Raw genomic sequence first — 22,954 nt, forward strand, 5'->3', positions numbered from 1 at the left:
CCTTTTTACTGTATGATAAAACTATGAAAGTATTGCTCTATCGCCGGACGCTCGCCGTCTTTGCGATTCGCCGGGGCAACGTACAGCCTAACGCGATTCGAAGGCGATCACTTGAGGCTTAGGCAGGTCGGATAAAAATTCTCTAAAACTCTATTTTCGCTAGAAGGCTGCAACGAATATACAAGCGAGTTAACCGAAAAACTCCTCTATGTCCTGCATAATCATGCTTGTTGCAGACTAAAAGACCCTGGATCAGGAAAAACGAACGTGATGACCTTCAAACTTCCCTGGACTGTACGTAAGCAGAGCTGCGATTAGCTCACTATTTTAAGCAAGCCTGCATGAAAAAAGACGTGTTTTTCTAAAATTATGCGGCATATTTCGCTGCTGTTTTTTGTCACATGATATATGAATGCCCGATGGTATTTTGTAACTAAATTGGCCTTTTTATTTCCCGTGTCCGCTGCTAACGTTGGACTTATCATTTTCCTTTCCATAGTTCGCTGCACTCTTCACAGTTTAAGCTAAGGCCTTTTTGTTCGATCCAAATATCCGTCCCAAATTTAGCACCGGCAACATACAGCTGTTGTTTATTCTTTTGGGAGCCTGATAACCTGCTCTCCGTCACCTGAAATTGCCTGCTGGATGCACTCCACCCTATGCTCTCATGGCTTGCACAGTGCCGCACTTTGTGAGATATCCTGTGAGAGACTTATTTCTCTCGTATTTCGAATCTGCGGTCACTATACTTCACCGATGTAGATGTGTTCCCTCACCACTTCCAATGCTTCGCTCATTATCGTAATCTGTTGTTCCCTTCTAATATTGTTGAACATGATCTTACATTTGCACTCTTAATCAAGTAAGTTGGGCTCGCACGACACCGGGCACTGAGAGAGCACTGACGGTGAAAAAAGCAGAAGTTTTATTTCGTGGGAACGCGATATTTCTTTTTATTCCCTATTACCCTTAAACTTTGCTGTTCTCGACATTATTTTCTTCAGTGCTTCTGTTTTCATACCCACGCAATAAAACATTGAAATAAATTCAAAACCAACATTGCCTCGAGAACTGAAGTGAGTTTAGGTCTCGAGAGCATTTTTTTCTGGACAACTCCCGAAATGTGTGGAGGCATATGATAATTGACATCATTATTATGCTCATAGCATTTTTGTGCTGGGCTATATGAGACATGACGCACTCCTCCAGCCGTTTCCCTGTAGAATGGGTGCCATCCAGCCTAGGCATTCATTGGCAGCTATCGCTGCGTCGTCTCCAGAGAAGGCCAGACTACACTTTGTCAGTCGAGGTACCACCACCACCTGCTCCTGAAAGCGGCATCCTCCCATGAGGCCCAGTTGTAAAGACCGCATTCGTGCAGCTGCTTCATACCGCCAGGAATGCGTTTTCACCACTTTGTGATAAGCAGCAGACACTATTAGCCTGTGTGTTCTTTCTACCGGACGACGAAGGATCGCATGCTGGTACGTTGTGCTAGCACACCAGTTTACCAGGCTTTCGGAGATCCCCAGTAAGGTGGCTCCGCCTCTGCCATGCGAGCTGCTGACGTCTAAAGTACCTGCAGCTAACCACTTTGTGATAAGCAGCAGACACTATTAGCCGGCGTGTTCTTTCTAGCGGACGACGAAGGATCGCATGCAGGTACGTTGTGCAGCACTCCAGTTTACAAGGCTTTCGGAGATCCCCAGTAAGGTGGCTCCGCCTCTGCCATGCGAGCTGCTGACGTCTAAAGTACCTGCAGCTAACCACTTTGTGATAAGCAGCAGACACTATTAGCCGGCGTGTTCTTTCTAGCGGACGACGAAGGATCGCATGCAGGTACGTTGTGCAGCACTCCAGTTTACAAGGCTTTCGGAGATCCCCAGTAAGGTGGCTCCGCCTCTGCCATGCCAGCTGCTGACGTCCCTATCTCGTGGTTAGATGCTTCGCCGAAGGTTGCGGAGGCTGTGACATGGGCACAAACAAGATACATTGAAACGTATAGTTGTGACTTCTGGTCTGGGGACGTCACTTCTGGCCCTGAAAATTGTGTGCCCGACGGCGCATTTTTTGCCGATGTCATTGTTCATTTCATGCGCCTAGATACGGCTGCGCAGTTCGTCGCATTTTGTACAGGAAATAATGCATACTTAATGTTTTTTTAATCTTCTCCCTTTCAACACTAGTGCGATGTATAGTCTACCTGCACTATGCACGCAGTTTAGAGGTTTTCTTTGTTGTTGTCCGCACCTGGGACTGAGGCGCTCAAGGAAGCGCACACGGCACTCATGAAGCGCTGTTAAAATCACTGCATATGCACTACTCGCAGTGCACCATGGTATCAACCGGCAGGACAGTAATTCTTGGAGCTCTGTTCTCCATCCACACGCTCATTTTACGCGCACCTTTCGTTTTCGCCTTTTTAGTTGAAACCGTAAAAAATGTCTCCGCATATTATTGTGGGCGCAAATAAATTGCAGTTCCTGACTTCTCTCCATAATGTACGAAGTGCTGGCTGACACTCCAAGCGCTGCAAGGGCGGTTAAAGAATTGGTAATATAAAATTTCCTTAAATAAAAAAAAATACTTGCATACCGCTGCAGTGAAGAATGCTCTTTAATTTCGGCCTTCAGGTCTGTGCCCTGTATTGAGATCAGATTTCGTTAATACGCTCTGCAATTTCGGTCTTCTTTCCGCACTATTGCAGCGGTTTCTTTCAGTACATTTTCCTTTCTTCCATTAAATCTACTACAGGACGCTTTTGTACGCAGGATGTACCAAATTTCAAGGTCTGAGAAAAACGAAAGCTTTAGTTTTTGTTCCAAAGGCAATTATTTATATGACTTCATTTAGGCACTTATATTTGCATCTATAAACTGTTTTCTCGACCATGTACGCAGGATGCTCTAACCGGAAGCGATTGACCGCGCCGGCAGAACAGGATTTACTTCCCTTCAGTGGTTGGTGGGCAACCTTGTAATCCTTGTCTTGGCTGCGGGTTTTGTGCTGACCTTATTCGGGCCGCGCCTGTTCTCTACGTCTGGCCTAAACTAGGTTGAAAAAGCGACTCCTTTAATCTTACCGCGCATAAAACAACGCATCATGCCCGAGGTGGAAAGAAAACTGGACTCCAGTTACCCACACTTGCCGCTATGGGATGTACCGAGACTTCGAACTGACGAAACACAAGGTACGGATGATTAGGACTGTCTGTGCCCGGAGTTGTCAAGACCAGGGTGATGGAACGCCGGCATAGGTGGACCAGTCATCACACCGCAAAATAAAATCCCAGAGGAAACTGTTGGTTGACAAGAAAAGATGTTTTTTACCCGGAAAATATCCTAAAACAATTATTATGCACGCACACAATAAAAGCATCTTATTTTTAATGGACATCTACGCATAATTAGAGTCCAAGTTTTCTTTTCTTCTAGTAAGTCTAGAACGCAGAAGATTATGAAATTCCTAAAACAAAACAATAAAAGCATCTTATTTTTAATGGACATCATCGCATAATTAGAGTCCAAGTTTTCTTTTCTTCTAGTAAGTCTAGAACGCAGAGGATTACGAAATTCCTAAAAAAAACATTGAGAAATCTTCAAGAGTTCTATGCTGTTAGAGTTTGTGAAAATTTTTACATTTCCCTTGTCGTTCCTAAGCTGCTGCAGTGGCATGATTCCTAACGCTCAGCGGTACTTGCGCAACCGATGGACGGACGGACAGACAGACACCAATCTAGGAGGGAGGTGGGCCACCTAGTTCGGTAACGTTTTGAAGTCATCACAACCTGCTGACCGGATTGTTAGAAAACTGCCCACCATGGCAGGATACAGTTAAATTAATGGTTGGCCACGTGAAATTGCTCGGGAAGAGTATCCTGGGCCTTACAGGCCTCACAGGGGGCAGCACTTGGCATCGCAGGGCAGTGGCGTGGCGCTTAAGCGCTGAATCATTTGTGACAGGAGTGGTTCGCGGACCCCAAGGATATAAGAATACAAAGTATAGAAGGACTGATTCTGTATCTATTGGAACTAAACAATTTACACTATAGTGCCATACCCTCAAAGCGGAAGTTTTTCTTGTGCAGAACGAGACCCTTTACCCTGTCGCGTTAATATATGTTGTGTTGTTTTACATTCAATCATACATGCACATGTGTATATTAGTAGTATTTTATCGTAGCTCTGCGTTCTAAGACACCATGCAGTCGCTTCAAACACTCAAGCGCTGCCTCTTGAATCACCACTGATGTCATTTTCTCTTATTTGTGTTGTAAGTCTCCTATATAGGTACATTCTGTTTTCTTTCTCCTTTTAAACAATTCAGTTCACACTGTACTCTGCGGTTAGTGGTCTTTATTTACCTGTTCTGGTTTGCTGCACCCTCTAAGGAAAAAGTGAGTAAAAGGGTAACGTGTGTTTAGTATTTTTGGAGACTATTTTGCCACAACCATTTGTCCTTTTCGGGACTAACCGCGAAGGGTACAACTTTTGGTCCCTCGAAAAGAGGTGAAACAGTTAGTCCCTGGAAGCACCCGTTCAAAGAAATAATACAAACGAAGCAATATTTCCAGCGTAATTTACAGCAAGGTAGTTTCTGACAGCGTATATCGTACATAATAGCAACAAATTCAACAGAAATAAATACCTGAAAACACCACGATTCGACCTCAAAACCGTTAGATTCGAATTTACAACTGCTGGCGCGGATATGATGAGGCCAGCGGTGCAGACTGTACGGAGCAGGAAATAAAAGCCTTAAATACGAAGCACATGGGTATCTTGAGTTAACCGCTTGCAGTTTCTGCAAACGTACTGCTTTTTAGGAAAAAATATGGCAATTTTGGAGTCATATGCTTTTGTAACAAGATGCGTTGAACCTTAAAACCATACGCACACCGGACTAAATCACGTTTTCGGCCAAGTAGCAGTGCCGATGCGCGTATATCTAACGCCCGGTACTTCACAACCGCCCACCCCTGCCCACCTAGTGTGGCGGGTGTGGCTGACGAAACGGACCTGTGTTAACACTACGCCGTCTTTCGCATGTGAATCAGTGCAAGGAATTTGATAAAGATCGGTATTAAAAATGAATTTAAAAATATACAACAGGCATGGGCAGCATATTAGCCGCCCTCCCTCCCCCTACTGAGTAGCTCAACATACTTTCGCCTTTGGAGCGGGGCAGCGCTGGTGAGCGCCTTTTGGGTCATATGACTACGTGAAAAGCGCAGATTAATTGTGCTTCCTTCCTTACCTCTGCCTCAAGTGATAAGTAGAGAGGGCAGCTTAGTAGTGATGACACCGAGCTCCTAGTTAAGAAGGTCGCCCCGGCCATTTGCACACGCGATAAAAGTTTTCAGAGTAAGAGCGGATAACCTGCCGTAGGCGAGAGGTATGTCTCATACGTCTCGGTACAAAGCTGACGGAGACTCCCGGGAACTGAAATATTTCGGGTGTCCACCGAGATTTGAGACAGTCAGTGCGCCATTTCCTTTCCGTAAAAAAAAAAGAAACCAATGACGTGACAGGGTGCTAGAGAATCAAGGTGTCCGGCGCACTGCAGGCGCAGGGCAATGCAGCTAATAAAGATAGCTGTGGTTTAACTACTGCTGAACCTGGTTAGAGAGCGAAAGCTGTGATGTATCGAGCAACTAGACGCAGCTTGGCGTCTGTAACGTTGAGTACGTTCTGGACAACTTCGGTACTCGCTAAATTGAAACATCCAGAAATTAAAAGTCCATAATTAAATTATTCATGAGCACCTTAAAACATAATTCGAAGATGCGCTTCAAAGACTTCTGTGCATTTGCTAGACGCGCGCCATCTGCTGGACAATAGCCGTACAATGCGTGTTGAGGTATCAGTGGGTGCCGCATGATGGCGCTACGACTGCACGCCATACGCGAAGGAAATTCACCGGAAACGCCTCAGTATATTCCAGAGAATAAGTTTCGTAGCCATCGGGGCATTCACTAGAGCCGTCATCGTTCAATTTCAAGATTTTAACAGTCTTGGCTAAGCGGAAGCGGCCTCTTCTCGCATGCCAGAGGCCCGGGTTCAATTCCCACTTACACAATTTTCTTAAATCAGGACGCTTCGGGGTCATATCTGCGCCGTAAAATGACCTTCAAAGTTTGTACGCGCGAAGTGGAAATTTCGCTCCAAAAGGCTCAAAGAGCGCATGAGGAGCGCTTGTTTCGTTCGCAGCTGTAGCGCCGTCCTCCTCTCCTCGCGACGACGACCACCCTTGAAATAAGTCAGTGGCTACCTCCTCTGCAGTGTTCATTTGTACGCGTCCCTTCGCTGGTCTAAAAACACGATCTAAAGCGGCGCCACCTGTCAGTGTGTGCTGAAACCTACCGCTTTGCTCCATAGATGCCATGCTGTATGTGTGCTCAAAGGCAATGAATATTTTCCTTTTGAGTTGGTGGGCAAACATTTATTACAAAATTTTATTGCCCGATAGATTGTCAGCGCGCGACCTCGTGCTGTTTTTTTGCGACTGAAGCATTCAATTTCAAATCAACGACATCATGCCGACGGTAGACAGCTAAACAGAGTACTTCAGTGTCAAGTAGAACGCTCCCAAACATGCTTTGCAATGCTCAAGAAGTTCAGTGCTAGAAATGGGCACAAAGCGGCTTCTTGTGGTCACCTATACAGGAACTGTCCGGCCAGCGATTGCATGAGGAGTTTCACATTGCTCTATATACTTTTCCATACATTTTATTAAAAGCTAAATGACCCTGCCGTTTTCTGAACGTGGCTGATGACAACAAAACATCATGCATTGTCGGGCAAACAGACTTGTCATTTTCGAAGACTGCAGTAATTGCTACAAAAACATGCCTGAAAAAATCCTGACAGCGATTAAACTGAAAACGCACAGATGAAACCGAAAATGTCAACAAGGTGTCTGAAACTATACGTGCACACTCACGAAGTTCAATGCTACCCAAATAATATTCACTAGGGCTTTCATCACATAAAATTATAACGATATAAGCGATTCTAAAGCTTCATGCGGCGCATATCAGATGTGACTTCTAAGCGCTGTGTACAAACACACCAGCTCATGATGCAGAAACACACTAGCAGAGTTTGAGCCGTTCGTCGCATAGTTTACCCCAGTTCCAGAGGAATGTTCACTCTTGTGCTCGCTGCTGCAATTTATAGGCAGCATTCTAAGTGTTTGAAACTAAAACGCCTTAGAACAGTCGCTTACATAATTATAAACGAAAATATGGTAACACTTCTGCGACCATCGCCGCAAATACGAGCAAACGTTAATAACAAGGCTCGGCAGTGAACCTCGGCATTGGGAGCTTATGGTAGAGTAGCGCGCGAATTGTTGTGATCGATCAACACCGGAGCGCTGCGCAGCTTCGAGATGATGCCGCTGGGGCTGAGGAAGAGGCGGTCGCCCGCCTTGCAGCCGAATGCGGGTGCGAATCCGGGCAGACGAGGCACCAGCTGGTTGCACATGATCAGCTCCCGCGGACCAGGCCGCTTTGAGCACTGGTTGAAGCAGCTGAGCAGAAAAAACAGCTTCTCTGCAGGGATGTCTCCAAAAAAGTTGTAGGAAGCATTCACGTCGAGGCGGGGGATGGTGTGCTCACCGTGAACAGACCTAATCCTGCACAGGAGAGAGCAGCGCGAAAGTCAGGCATCAAGTAAGTGATCAGCGCTCTGCCTAGCGGTAAAAAAAGGTACGCCTTAAGCGCATCTGCAGTGGGTAGACACGAACACCCCTCCCCCTCCCCCCCTCTCGGTTATATCTAAGCGTATAATGAAACGTTGTCTAAGGTATTTATTTGGACGGGATTTCTCTACGAGGAGAAAACAGCGAGTCTTTTCAAAAAGGGGAATTGTTCGACGGTAAGTATACCTCAGCGCACACATTTCAACCCGCAGTGCAGTCAAGAAAATGCAGCGAAGAGAGAAGAAATGAGAGCGTGAACTGAAATTCCGGCTTGATGCGTGCTATATCAAGAATCCGACATACACAGATTAAGTGCCGATGATAAATATGAAAAATATTTGACAGCGTTATTTTTCGCTGACGCTTTTCACATCTGTACAACGATTCGTAGGCGCAAGCCATGGCAGACCGTTTCAGAAGGTTGACTGTGGTGATCATCAGTCACCGCATGCTATGACCTCTACGCCGAAAACTTCTCGCACATCGAACTTTTCTTCGGGCTTCCATGTCATCATCGTGAGGTGTCTTTTGACGATGATGAATTACCAAACATATTGACAGTATCGTTCGTTATCAGAAGTTACTACGGGCTTGCGACGAGTACTTTTCCGAAAGCGAATCTCATCAGAATAATGGAGGGAAAGAGCGGAATTGAATAAGAATCCAATACATTTGAGATTATTTGGTACTTAGGCGAATATTTGTAAAAACGAATATTCATGCAAAACAGGATAGCGCCGGCGTCGTTGATGTTAAAGCTGTAGCTATAGAAAAACGCAGCTCTAATCTACACTAGAGGACACGGAACATAAAACCAGTGTATTAACTCTGTGATCGTCACGTCACACGCGCAGGAAAATATGTTTCTACTGACGACGACCGTGACAAAACCACCTCTGAATTGAATTGGCGAGAGCGACGAGAGTTCATGCGATGACCTCCACCACGTCGCATGTATACTAAGCGCTTCGAAACGTGGTTGAACCTTGTCTTGCCGCCCCGTCCTGAAGGCAATACGTATAAAACTTAAGAACGTCTTCACGAATAGACCGCGTCGAGGAGCTGAACCCTGGTTCACGCACAGACAATTGCGGCAGAGATCAGTGCGTCGTAACAGTGAACCATGTTTTTAAAACTGCAGTTTTGTATTAGAACTTCCTGCCATTTATTCAGGAACTGTTCGAAAACTTGACAACGAATTCCATTTGTTCTGAGAAAAAATGAATATTTACCATTTTCATACGTACTAGACGCCGCGGTGGCTCAGTGATGACGCGGGTTTGAACCCAGCAGCGGCAGTCGATTTTCTATGGCGGCGAAATTCTAGAGGCCCATGCACTGCGCGGTGTCAGTGCACGTTAAAGAATCTCAGGTGGTCAGAATTTCCGGAGCCCTTCACTACGGCGTTCCTCATAGTCCGAGTCGCTTTGGGACTTTAAATCTCCATAAATCTATTAGATACGTACTGAGACTCAACTACATACTCGATTCACTATTGAAACATTAAGAACATTTGCATACCCCTAGACATTACTCGCGACAAATCAAGGTATATATCTTCGTCTCAACTATCCTATGACACCAACGCGTTCCCGTTTGTTACGTTTTCCTTCGATTCCCAGTTACAAACCCGTGCGGTACTTGAAAGCCCACTGTTCATGAGTCAGGCACGATTTTGGCTAGACCACCCGAGAACCGCAGCGCTGACAGCGGTGCTCTGAATATAAATGATGATTTTACCCTTTCCGCCAAAGACCGAAAAATCTGGTGCAAGCTATTACTTTTCACAGCTGCCAGCACGCAACGCATGGCGCTAAACATTCGTTACCGGGAGAATTTTTAATGCTCCGCACGTCGCCTTTATTTTTCATGGTCTTCCCGAGTAAACGGAGCTGTTTAGCTTTAAAAAGTGGGACACCACATATACCGTACCGAATTCCACTGTCTATTTAGCAAAATTATCCACGCAGCGGTGAAGCTTCAGTGTCCGGCACTAAACGAACGCTCGCCTATCTTGCGAGTGTCTGTTAAGTTTCAAACCAGATATTTCCACTAATGCGGAGATAGTTTCAATCGACCTCGAGGTCTTCTTAGTGCAACACACACCGAGAACCAACACCAGTCCGGGGAGACGTTTCTCACGAACGCTGCGAATCCAGATCGAATACCAGTAGTTATAATCCTGTAAGAGCGTCTTGACCAAACCTCTGCGTTGACGAGTGATTCGTTTCGCCGTGAACAAACTCAAATCCGCCTCGTGCGGTAAAGCCCAGTTGTAGCCTTTTTTTAGGGGGCTCGATTCCAAGTACTATATACTAGGCGCTGTTTTCCATACGGCCGGTTCTCACAAAAAAAAACACTATTTTGACGCCGTGCAACATGTGCTGTGCATTGAACAGCATTCAGCTTCATTACAAAGAGTTCGTTAGCCTGCTGGAGTTAATTGAATGTGTTTTCGTATCCAATTGAACTGTGTGGCAGAGCTGCCGTTCTGCGGCAGTCGAACAGCTCACGAATGTGTGTCTTTCTACCGCTTTAAATGAACGATCGCTCTTGCTTTGCAGACAGGTATAAATGAAGCGTGAAAGCTTATAATTCGATCTCACTGCAGTCTTTCTGCAGGAACCGATTCATAGACAATGTATCATTATTTACCAGCTACCTCCTTTTCCGCCTCTTAACATCAATCGTGCCGTCTCTAGCATGTCTTTTTTCTTGAAACCACTGCAGTTCAGTAGAGAAAAGAGCACCTGAAAGTTAGTGCTCCCGCTCCGCAATCAACATTTTCACATATAATTCCATCCCTTTGGTATGCTAAACTTCGCACAGTCCTCTAGTTCATTTTTAACCCGGTCTGCACACCCGACGTTGGACAGAACACAAATTTTCCACAACTAAGTAATAGCACCATTACTTCTCAGCACTTTAGGCCTACGCAACCCCATACTGTTCTATGCTTCTTTACTACGGCATTCTTTCTCCATTTCGGCATAGGAGTCCCAATGTATTTCCTTGTATATTTCAGCCTGGGTCAATTCATGCCTCAAGATATTTCAGCTGCCCTGCCCAGACAACCTTGGTGTTGCATTGTGAGCGCCTCGTAAAGGCCACCAGAAAAAAAAAAAGACCACTGGCAAACGCAGCAGACACCATGTAATATATCACTTCCGTTTCGTGAGGTTCGCTCCTCGCGAACGCAGCATAAGCCACCATGTTAAGGAACATATCATGGCATGAGACAGCGGTCGTATCTAATCTGCTTATCACCACATGCAAAGATGAAGGCCGGAGCAGGTGATGATCGGCAGATTTGAAACATCTGGTGCCTTTTTCTGTGCTGCGCTAACAAATATGTCTACCAAAGGCTCGTTATTGTCCACTGCAAGTAAATAATGCTCAAAGATCTCTGGTTCGCTGTGGCCCTCGGGCAGGGCGCGGACCTTACAGAGCAGAAATGGACGTTATGTGGCGCCTGGTTCTGGGCCAGAACCGGCCCCGGGTCCGTCGTCTGAAAGCCCCTTATGTGCTATCTTTTGAAATATTTATAACTGATTTATTTTTGCGGAAAATAAACCTCACAGCGTCTCTTTCATCTCCGAAAACGTCTATAGGTGTCTATAAACCTCCTTGTTTTGAGTATAATGTTGAGGTGATGTTACCGCCCCTGAAACCCGAAGCCATTGGTCGACAACCGTTGCGCTTAGTCTACAGAGGAGATTAAATCCTGCACTTTCGTAACATTTATAAAACAATGCTCCTTAAGCGTTACACTAACGGAATTAAGGAAACTAAAAGCATTTTAGGTGACACAAGAAACCCCACTCGTAAACGACGCGCTCGTTGCACCCGCAGTACTGAATGCAACTCTAGGAATACCTTGATCACGTATCATGTACCACGTATCATGTATCACGTATCACGTACCTTGATCATGGTTGCCAGATGCTACGGAATGTGCTCCCATCGCTTCTAAACAAGGGTATGTTTCGTAGCCGCAACTCCGCTTCTGCAAACTGCACTATAGGCGTGATACTTGCATTTTAGGCCTTTTTCTGCATTTCACCATACACTCTATACTTCATTAAACAGTCTATCTTGTAACTATCCTTGATTATGTCTTGAATTTTACGATATCCTTGCATTTCTGAATGGCCTTTCTTTTCTATCGTCGTTTGTTGCCAATGCCATGTTTATGGGCCGCGGACTCCGCCAATCAAAGTTTGAGGTATTTTGATTGCGGCCCTCAGCACATGTGATGCTGGAATAAAATGATATTAAATGAAATATACCTTCTTGCTGCCATTAGAATTCTATCACACTAAGTGCGGCATATTTTGTTCTAAGGTAGTCAAAGCGCTTCAGCACTGGCCCGAGAAAACCGTTTTCCCCATTTACTGGTGACAGTGGTGGGCGCGTAAAAAGTATTATTTTCTTCAATGAAGAAAGAGATGAAAATATAAGAGTGTAAAAGACCACAAAATATGGCGAGAACTGATTCGATCATTGCAACAGGAATGTATAGCGCGTACAGCAGGGCTAAATAATTTGAAGGTCGTCTCCGTATTTAATAAGCGAATAAGAGACTAAGAAATATATTTTGGGTGTTAACGAAAATAAGCGAACTGGAAGCGAAGGTCGCCATTTCAAGAAGGAAAGGCCGTCAATAATACAGTGGCGTCGTCGTGTTAACTTGAGTCCGAAACGGGCGGGCACGCCGACGTCATTTTGTCTTCAGTATCTATGCTAGTGTTACGAAAGTAACAAAGCAAATGGCTGAAAACTGCGTTCCTATGCAAACTACAAAGCTTTCTATTGCGTAGTGCATGTAACAGCTGCCATGAAAGATGCGCTGTTCCCTCTGTTTTGCCATACTCTCCTCCTCGCAGGTACTGTCACAACACCTCGGCCCCGTAGAAGGCAGAAAGTTGCTAACGTGTCACGCGCGGCGAAATAGTAGAGTTAGTTCTTGGGCTAGTTGGTATTGTTGATTGAAGTTCATAGTTCTCCAGCGCAACGGCACGTTTTTAGCCAAGGAAAAGAAGACAGAAGACAGAAAAGAAGAAGGACGAACAAGGACGAACACAGCGCTGACTTACAACTGTTTATTCAGAGTCACACACACAGCTTAAATACTCTCAGACCAGCGCAGGCGCACACCGTAAAAGAACCAAAAAAGGGGAAAAATAGGAAAAACAATCTCATCATATCTTTATCGCAGAAACTTTGACAGGAACGCCTTTTCTGTATTATACAGAATGACTGAGGTATCGCTGACACACTCTGACCCAGCTTTTTTAATATAGTATGCCTCTATCGTTTCACGGGTTGTTTTTAATTTGCTTCTGCTTAGAATCCTCACTGCCGAAAACATCGGTGTGCAATCTCTGCAAGTTGCGCAGTGCTCAACAAGGTTAGCACCTTCCCTATTCCTTAAATCTCTTTCGTGTTCCCTGAGACGGTCGTTGACGCAGCGCCCCGTTTGCCCTATGTAGGACTTGCCACACGTCAAGGGAATTTCGTACACAACGCCTGTGGCGCATTCCGCAAAGCGGTTCCCGTGCCTCTTTTTACACCCAGGTTTCTTGTCATCACCTGTGATGCGTCGGGCCAACTGGCCTAGCTTCCGAGGGGCTGAAAAGACCAACGGCACATTGTGCCGGTTTGCCACCTTTTTGAGGCCATGAGATAGTTTGTGCACGTAGGGCATCACTGCAGGTTTTACTTTAGCCTGCGGGGGTGTTATTGCCTCCTTCCGAGTTCCGGGCTTCAACTTCTTCAATAACGCTTCTGCAACAGCGACAACTACCGAGTCAGGGAAGCCGGCGGCCTCAAGCCTAGCCAATTGGTTCTCAAAACTATCTTGCATATCATGCACACAGGATTTTAAGAGTGCAGATTCTAAGCAGAGTTTTGCGATCCCTCTCTTCACAATCTTTGAATGGGATGAACTATAAGGCAAAAGTTCATTTTGTGCTCTGGGCAAGTAAGACCAGCACACGTGCTTATTCATAAACCTTAATCTCACATCCAAGAACTGCAGGCTGTTTTCAACCGGGAGCTCATACGTGAAAGTGAGCCCCCTTCCATGCTTTTTGAAGTCATGCAGTACACTCATAAGCGTATCCTCATTGGGAATGGCACAATGCTTGTCGAAAACAATTAAAAAGTCATCTACATAACGAAACACTTTTCGAACACAGTCAACGCGTCTCAGACGCTCGCTCACTTGCTCAATGGGGCCGGTGTCTTCGGCGCCGGCGTTGCCCTCTTGGACGCCGCGTGTGCGACGACAAGGGCAATGGCATCCATGGTGGTTGCCTCCAGCTCCGCGTCCGAGAGCGACATTTCGCTCCGCCGGATCGCTCGGCTCAGTTCCCCTTGGAAATCATCTATGGCCCTTCGTAGTGTCGCCGGGAACATGTTCTGTGCGTCCGGGATGGAGTGAAGGTCGTTGTCCTGCGCATTCATGTTAAAAAACAAAAACACGAAAACTCCTAGTCCACTCTGCCATTTCGCTTACACTTCACCACTTGAAAGGAACGAGAGGAGAATTATATCGAAAATGCATGGCACATGCACGTAAAGTGCAGTGAAAGACAATCTCATTCCTACTCCAGGCTCTGCCCTAACTTTGTAACAGGCGTAGCATATGAAATTCCACCCCTCAATAACTACATGAACGTAAAATATAAGTCGGCAGTGTGAAATGAGTACTGTGGAATTAAACATTTACACAGAAATGGTGCATTTCTAGATATTTTGCACAAAATTTCAAAAATTCGCCAGAAAATTAATGGAAGGCTCCACAAAGACGCCGCAAAGACAAGGACATTCCATGCTGTATATATAAATTGTTTGCCTTCGTATAAAACAGGCAGTGCATCTCTTACTGCCCGCCATTTTGTGCGCAAATTGTCTGCTGTATATAGAAACGCTGCAGTGGTAGCAATCAGGCGAAGCGATCACCGGAGATATTTTTTCTGAAACTGAGCCGCTCATTGAGCAAATCTGTGCCCAAGAGAAACCTGAGCTCGCCGGCGGCAATTGCGAGGCGCTCACGGATGCCGTAGGAGCTAATAAACAGGCTGTTACGTCGCTCAGAGAAAATAAAAAAAATTACTCAGAGAAGTCGCGCTTTGATGTCAGTGTTGCTTTATATTACGTATGGGTGGGGGGAGGGGGGGGCGTATTTACCTGATTCGCCCAGAATTATCAGAAAATCTCAATTGTCTGCTCGGCTGCTGACCCGAAAGACGCGGGTTTGACACCGGCCGCGTTGTTGAATTTCGATGCAGGCGAAATTCTAGAGGCCGTGTACTGTGTGATGCCAGGGCACGTTGAACAGCCTCAGGTGGTCGAAATTTCCGGAGCCCTTCACTACAGCGTCTCTCATTGCCTGAATCACCTTGGCCCGTTAAACCGCAGTAAACCTAAACCGTCCTCTGCGGTGACGGCGCCTCAAAACCGAAAGCTTTCACAGCACTGGCACCGGTAGCTCCATCTGCGCTCACTGGAGGAATCTGCGCTACGCTCTTAGCTACTGTCCAGCATAGAGTTCTTAGGCATTACCACGAGGGAGAGCTGGAGCCACCGTTTATACGAGCTTCTTAATGGGCTCTTCATCAACTGCGGGAATGGGGGGAAGAAAAGGTTTTTTACTTGGCTTGGCTAGTGTTAGCCCTAAACCATACATACGACTGCAAAAGTACTTGTTTCCGCAAACAAAATGTCGCAAAGAGGCGTTCTTTTTTAATGAGCATGTCCTGTACTGCAGTATACTTACTGCATGATGGCCAGAAAAGCTGACAGGTGTAAACGAGCTTCAAATTTGCCCATGGTGAGAAACGTCTTTCTCTTCATGCCGCCAAATATAGCGCACTATCGAAAACAATTTTTGCGTTTAATAGGCACACTTTCAGAGAAAATATTCTCCCACGCAACTGTTAGCGCTGAGGACGATACGCTATAGAAGGCTCCGTTTTCGCTTAAAGAAAAATCGAAACGTTTCATTGCTGTCGTGTCCTATGGCAGGTTCTTGGCAGTCTTTGCTACGTGCCATGAGAAACTTGCGCGTATCCTCAGTTTTCTATGTGAAACTAATTTGCACGTGCTAAATGCCGGCACTCATAACGCTCAAGCCCTGCCTTGCACTTATCACGCAGAGAAGCTCATATACCGGCTCTTAACGGAAGCTGCATGACCGGTGCATACGCAGGACGAACCTGTTCGCTGGTTTCAGAAATGAGGCAATTCAAAGCTTTCTGATTAGGCATAATTATTTACATCGTAGAAAATGTAAAGCTTGGTCGCGTCAGAAGTCTCTCACTGAAGCGCGCATCAATGGGAAAAAATGGCTGGCGGTTTATCATTGCTAAGAACGAAATATTCTGCGAAAGCATGAGGGCTACCATTTTTTTTTGGGGGGGGGGGGGGGGAGGAGTAAACTCATCATGGTCTTGTCCCAGGTCGGTTTCGAATGTGGGTCATCTCAATTTCCCAAATTTCGGGGGGAAGGGGCACCAAATTTCGAGGCTGCGGAATTCTCATTCTGGTGAGGTCCATGCCGGTACCCAGTGTGGATCAACTTAGTTTTCATATTTTCTGTGGAGGGTCAACCCCATTTCAGGAGGCGGACCAGTTGCATTTTGAGACTAGGTGAAGCCTGCCTTCCAACCGAGCACACCGAGATTCACTGGCAGTGAAAATGACCAGTCATTCCAAGGGCAAGTTTCGGGCGTTTTAACCATAACTGGCACATGCCTCATCGGCCATGCTAAGTGTTGCCAGCCTTACTATGCAGGGTCGTCCAAAAATTAAGCTTTGTTTGTTGTCCGAGACGTGTTTAAATCGGTAAAGGTCATTCCGAGGTTGAATGTTGGGTGCTCCTAACGATGTTCGTGACATACCTCAAGTGCCATACCATGTGTTGCCATCCTAACCCTGCAGGGCCATCCCCAAACGATGCTGCGCAGTTAGTTTTGAAAGTGCTATCTCGACAACTGTATCAAAATCGGGGTGCAGAAAACAGTGCTAGCACGTGACTGCCGCCTCCCCGCACCTTACGTTTCCCCTATGCGTTTCTCCGCCGCCTCCCTGCAAGTTAGAGCGCTCATTCGTCCGAAGGGCGCATGATGGCGCTGTCGGCATCATAAAGGTGCCGGGACTTGCTTTCCAGAATGTGGTTCTGTGCTTAAGGGCACAAGTTCAGTCGAGATTAGGGGTAAACCGGAGAACAATTGGAAGATTAGCACTAGGTGCCCACGGGAAAATCACAAACGACGGAGTACATGGGGATATGGTCTTGGCACCCTTCGAAGCAAGGGAAGCTCAGAATAAAAGAGTACTATACGAAGAACGCCTGAAGAAACTGGGCGATAGCAGGTGGGCATCTAAGATATTTAAATACCTATTCAAAACGAGTGTTGACTCACACTGGCGGAAAAGAACTAGACAGGTAGCGAGTAAGTATGCCAGACACGAGCACGGAGAAAGAAAGAGCAATAAACGACTGGTTAAAAAACGGAGAATAAAAACTGCATACATTCAGTGGAAAAGCAGGATAGTGCAGAACTATATCGATACTGGAAAAGGCAGATCAGGAAGGAAGGGTTTTATTATAACTTGAGAGACAGTGTCCTACTCTTTGAAGCTAGGCGAGGGTGTCTTAGAAAACGGATTTACAAAAACAAATTTAACGAAGATGAAACATGTGCTGTGTTTGGCAAATCTGTAGAAACAATAGAACACCTCATACAAAAATATGATGGTATCCATCCCGATGTCGATGCAGACGCAGTTACTCTTCTGATGCCCTAGGGTTTAGAGATAACATTGGTTGATAACATTGGTTTAGAGAAAACATTGGTGATAACACATATACGTGAAAAAACGGTTGACAGGCATCTGCCACCTGTTCAAGTTTTTCGCTGGCAAGACATGGGGAATGTCGCCTAGTGCCATGTTACAACTGTACAGGGTGCTTTTTCTAGGATTTCTGCGATACAGCTTGCCAGCAATAAACAACACAGGCAAAACGAATCTACGCACAATACAAACTCTCCAGGCTCAAGTGCTCCGGATCTGTCTAGGCCTGCCTCAGAGTGCTTCAACAGTGGCTACGATAGCAATCGCTAGAGACCACCTTGTCAAGACCCACACTGAAATTGAAGTACTCAGGACCCATATAAGGCATCTAGCCAGGAATCCTCGTAACCATTTAGCCTCTCTACCAGCGGACAGGCCACACACATCTTTCAGCCAAACGATAACTGCATATGAAGAATCATTGCCAGCTTGTTTCACTCCGGCTGCGAGGCCTTCGATCCCTCCATAGTGCCTCGCTCAGCTAAAAATCAACCTCGCAATACCTGGTATCTCGAAAAAAGCTGATCTGTCATTACCAGCCCTTAGACAGCTCACGCTACTACATTTGTACGAGAACTACCGTGACTCAACGCATATTTACACTGATGGATCTGTCCTTCCAAGCAGCTCCGCGGCGGCAATCGTCATTCCAGCGAAAGCTACAACAATCAAATTTAAGACGACCCACGCGACAACATCGACGGCAGTAGAGCTCGCAGCGCCCTTAACTGCCCTTCATCACATTGGTGATGAACCGCCACACAAATGGACAATATTCTGCGATTCGAAGCCGGCACTGCAGTCTCTACTGTCACCTATACGACGCGGACCGCACGAACCACTAATCTTCCATATTGCAGAGACGTTACACCATATAAGTGATGCCGGCCATGAAATAACGTTCCAGTGGCTTCCAAGTCACTGCGGGATTATCGGCAATGAACGGGCGGATCACGCTGCCCGCTCAGCCCATACTGAGGAGCGCCACGTCCCAATTCCTCTTTCTAGAACTGACGCGGCACGGAAGCTCCGCCTACTTGCTCGGCAGTGCACCGAGTCGCAATGGAATGAGCCACATTTAAGAAATACACGACTGTACTCACTTGATCCAACATTAAGTCTTCGAGCGCCATCACAGCTTCGCCGTAGAGACGCCACGCTTTTATAACGACTTTGGTTGGGTGTTGCCTTTACTAAAGTCTATGCCTTCCGCATAGGGATGACCGACACCCCAACCTGTGACCACTGCGGCCATGAAGAATCAATTGGCCATATATTGTGCTCCTGCCCGCAGTACAGTCCACAGAGGGCATGCCTTAGCCACGAACTTGACACACTTGACGACCAACCGCTATCCGAAAAAAGAATTCTACAACATCGAAAGGACCTACCGTCGCAGAAGGCCGTGCAAGCGCTTTTGCGCTTCTTAAAATCTACCGGCCTGTGTGAAAGACTAACTGCAACGCCTTGTGTGTGTGTGTCTCCATGTGTGCACGTTTTTTTTTGCGTTTTCCTCTCTGTTATCTTTCTAACCCCTATCCCCCATCCCCAGTGTAGGGTAGCAAACCGGAGACTCACATCTGGTTAACTTCCCTGCGCTTCCTTCATTCTCTCTCTCTCTCTCTCTCTTGGTTGAGTAAATAAATCTGGGGTGGAATTTAGCAAGAAATGGTTGGAAGATTAGTGGCACAAAAGCAGTGAGTTGACACAGGGTAAAAAGTGTAGGAGGTCGTATTTAAATAAAATAGCGAATTCTCAACGCTTACAACACAGTAAAACAGAAATAATGGGAAAAAAAAGCTCAGCATGTTGGCAACAGCCATCACCCCGTGTCAAGGGGGTCGCTCCTACCTACAATTCATCCATCCATCCATCCTGCTAAAGATTGCCGTTTTGCTTCGCCGTCGCCGCAAAAGATCGGGATTTCCGGTTAATTTTGACCGCATCAACCAAGTACTTCTCTGAAACGTAATATAGACAAAACTGACAGTCAAATGCCACGTCTATGCGAAATATGAGCCCGGAGAAGCGGGCGGTTAGGCCCAGAGAATTTGTTTTTTTTTATTTCCTCTGATCGCCACTACGGCAGGCATATGGGCCTATCAGTCACACTGCATTTAAAGAACGTTTATTACATACCGGTGTACTTGGGTTCTTATTTGATAAAACTCCCGAATTGAGCACAATCCGCTGCAATTAATTGTTAGCGTCCGTAATGCATCCAGTAGTATTACGCAGCCATTAACCAAATGAATCGTTTTCCGTGGTGTTTTAAATGTATGATAGGGCGGCGCACTGCCAGAGATACAGAGCTGTTTGAAAGTTCACAAAATTTGCGGCTCTGCTCAGGGTTTCCTCCCTTTTTGTTCGGCAGGACATGAGAAAATTTTTGGACTGACCTCGCAGCGGTAAACGGAGTCGAAAGATCGCGTCTGAGCATCCACGTCAGGTAATGAAGAGAGCGCATTCTTCATCACCCCGTGAGCGTTGGCCCGGTGGGACATGTGCTGCCTAGTATTGCAGTCGAGCACAAGTACGCTGCATCCATGTTCAGCGTGCTTTGCCCGCTCATCACCTCCAAGATAAGACGATACTGACCGTAGCACCTAGTGCCGGTGCTCGCCGCAACGAGCTGCTGCTATCTGAGACTACGTCCACCCGAGCGTCTCGTTTGATACCGCTTCCCGAGCCCAGTGGTGCTGGTCTGCATGCACTTTGCCAGGACAGGAAAGAGTAGCTCATTGCAGAAACATGAAAAAACTGTAGGGGAGAATTCAGCTCCGTATTAATGGTATGACGCGATAGCGTAGTGGCTAAAATCCCATATAGACGGAAGGTCATTCTCTACTTGACATTCATAGCTGACATTCATTACATTCATAACATAACATTCATAACATAACGTAACATTACATAACATTCATCAAATTCAACTTAACATTCATAGCAACTTAACATCCATAACTGAGCTCCCGGCTCAGTGGTGCAGCAGTTGGTGGTGCGCCGCTGCCCTGTCATGACAGGTGCGGCCACCGGTGCGACTTGTGAGAAACAGGTTGCTATTCCCAACCAACTTCTCGCGACAAGTCGTTATTTAACTGCCGCTTTCCAAGGTGGGTGATTTGCCCACAATCCGGTTGGCAGGTTTCGGTGATGCCACGCGGTCTCATTACTTCGATGGTCCACCTGCCACCTCCCTTACAAAAATGGCTATCAACTTTATAATTTGTATTAACTTTCTATGTACTCTAGTAGCCTTGTAGTTACTTTTAGATTCTGTCAACAATTGTTGATAGAAAGTTGGTAGGAAGTTACTTCCGTGTATGTACTCCTGTCAGTAGAAAGTTACTAGAAAAAAATTTTTACATTCTATGCACCTTTGTAAATAAAAAGGTAGTAGAACGTTACTTCTCTGTATATACGCTTGTCAATAGAAAGTTACTATAAAGTGCTGGCGCAGTTCGACACATTGAGAGAAATGAGGGACAAACTGCATGGAGTTCAAGGTGATTAAAACTCTTGTTCGCATAACCGTGAAATCTCACTTGAGTGCCCAGTGAAATCTGTTGCAGCTAGTTGACAATTTCCCTATATCGACGAGCGTCCAGCGTTTTTCGCAGCAAATTCATTCGGAATCAAGTCAGGGTATAGAAACGTGTTTTCAAACCTGAAGATATATTCTATTTAAAAAAATTTTTCTTATTGCTTTTCATGCACTGGTGTGAGAAAAAACATACTAGAAACCGAAAAAACACGTATGGTCATGCAAATAAAAACCTAAAATAATCATGTACTATAGCCGAAAACTTCAAAGCTATTAAAGCAACCTTGAACACGAAATAAAGATTAGCAATCACATTCTGTTACCTTAGCATATTCTATTAGCATTTGTTGATAGGAAGTTGGTACAATTTTCTTACTGCTTTCTATGCACTGTTGTCAGTAGAAATATACTAGAAACCGAGAGAAAGTTTTTATCATGCGAACAAATGCCTAAATTAAGTACTGAAGCTTAACAGGACAAAGCAACTAAAGCAACCTTAATTGGACACGAAACAAATATTAGCAGTCACAGTCTCTTAGCCGAGCATTTTCTGGTAATATTTGTTGATAGGAAGTTCATACCATTTTCTTACTGCTTTCTATGCACTGTTGTCAGTAGAAATATACTAGAAAAAATTGCTTTTCAGGAAAGGTAATGACGTAGTAACTGGCTCATATATCTCGGTGGACACCCGAACCCGCCGTACGGGAAGGGACAAAGGAGGGAGTGAAAGAAGAAAGGAAAAAGGTGCCGTAGTGGAGGTCTTCGGAGTAATTTTGACCGCCTGAGGGTCTTTAATGTGCACTGAAATAGAACAGCACACGGGCGCCTTTTGCGTTTCAAAGCGACAGAGGAGCTTCGAGTATCGAAAAAGCTGTAAGAGCTTTGGTCCCATAATCTACAATGTGAGCAGCAACCGCCTTGAGCACAGCTAAAGCACCGTCGCAGTGCGTCTTCTGCATTTCCAGAAGCATCTCCTTCAACCGCAAACACGGTACGAAGATATGTGGCAGGGAAAATGCGGTGAGAATTGTATTTTCTATTTTCCCGTACTGCAATGACCCTGAGGGGCCCGGGAAATAGATGTGGAGTTTTAAATTTTAATCTAAGTAGACGTGCGAAGGCATGTGTTCATGCTTCGCGTCTCCTTACTGGCATCTGCATATGCACACAAACGCGGTTCTCGATCGCTCTTCATCTTCCCACCCTCTCTGCTCGGCAGCACGCTCCTACGAACTAACCTGATCGAGCTTACCCGAGTCACTCCAAGGCTTCACACAAGATAATCTCAGTATACAGTTTCATCGTTAAGTAGTGCCTTCCCACCAAGTGTGTGTGTGTGTGTGTGTGTGTGTGTGTGTGTGTGTGTGTGTGTGTGTGTGTGTGTGTGCGCGTGTGTGGTGGGTGTGCGTGCGTGCGCGTGTGCGTGCGTGTGTGTGTGTGTGTGTGTGTGTGTGTGTGTGTGTGTGTGTGTGTGTGTGTGTGTGTGTGTGTGTGCGTGTGTGGTGGGTGTGCGTGCGTGCGCGTGTGCGTGCCTGTGTGTGTGTGTGTGTGTGTGTGTGTGTGTGTGTGTGTGTGTGTGTGTGTGTGTGTGTGTGTGTGTGTGTGTGTGTGTGTGTGTGTGTGTGTGTGTGTGTGTGTGTGTGTGTGTGTGTGTGTGTGTGTGTGTGTGTGTGTGTGTCCGCGCGTTTTGGTTTACTTTGTTTTTATGCCCGCACTTCCAAGATGGTAAGCAGCGTTACTTAAATAATGCCTTCTTTCCCCTTGATTCGCTCATTATTATACGCACCCCTTCGTATAGCAAGAAATACAGCATATTGTGGGGCGGACGTGATGCAAAGC

General features: G+C 45.9%; 1 protein-coding gene across 1 annotated transcript in view; it reads right to left on the minus strand.

Moving 5' to 3' along the window:
• Positions 1-7,328: 7,328 nt before the first annotated feature.
• Positions 7,329-22,954, minus strand: part of LOC144123817 (uncharacterized) — a 44,297-nt gene continuing 28,671 nt past the window's right edge. The window contains exons 2-3 of the mRNA XM_077656558.1: positions 13,931-14,160; positions 7,329-7,638 (exon numbers count right to left, since the gene is read on the minus strand). Of these exons, the coding sequence (XP_077512684.1) occupies positions 7,329-7,638; positions 13,931-14,160 (540 nt within the window). The remainder of the gene's footprint in view (positions 7,639-13,930; positions 14,161-22,954) is intronic.

This window comes from Amblyomma americanum, chromosome 3, assembly GCF_052857255.1.
Source record: "Amblyomma americanum isolate KBUSLIRL-KWMA chromosome 3, ASM5285725v1, whole genome shotgun sequence".
Lineage (NCBI taxonomy): Eukaryota > Metazoa > Arthropoda > Arachnida > Ixodida > Ixodidae > Amblyomma > Amblyomma americanum.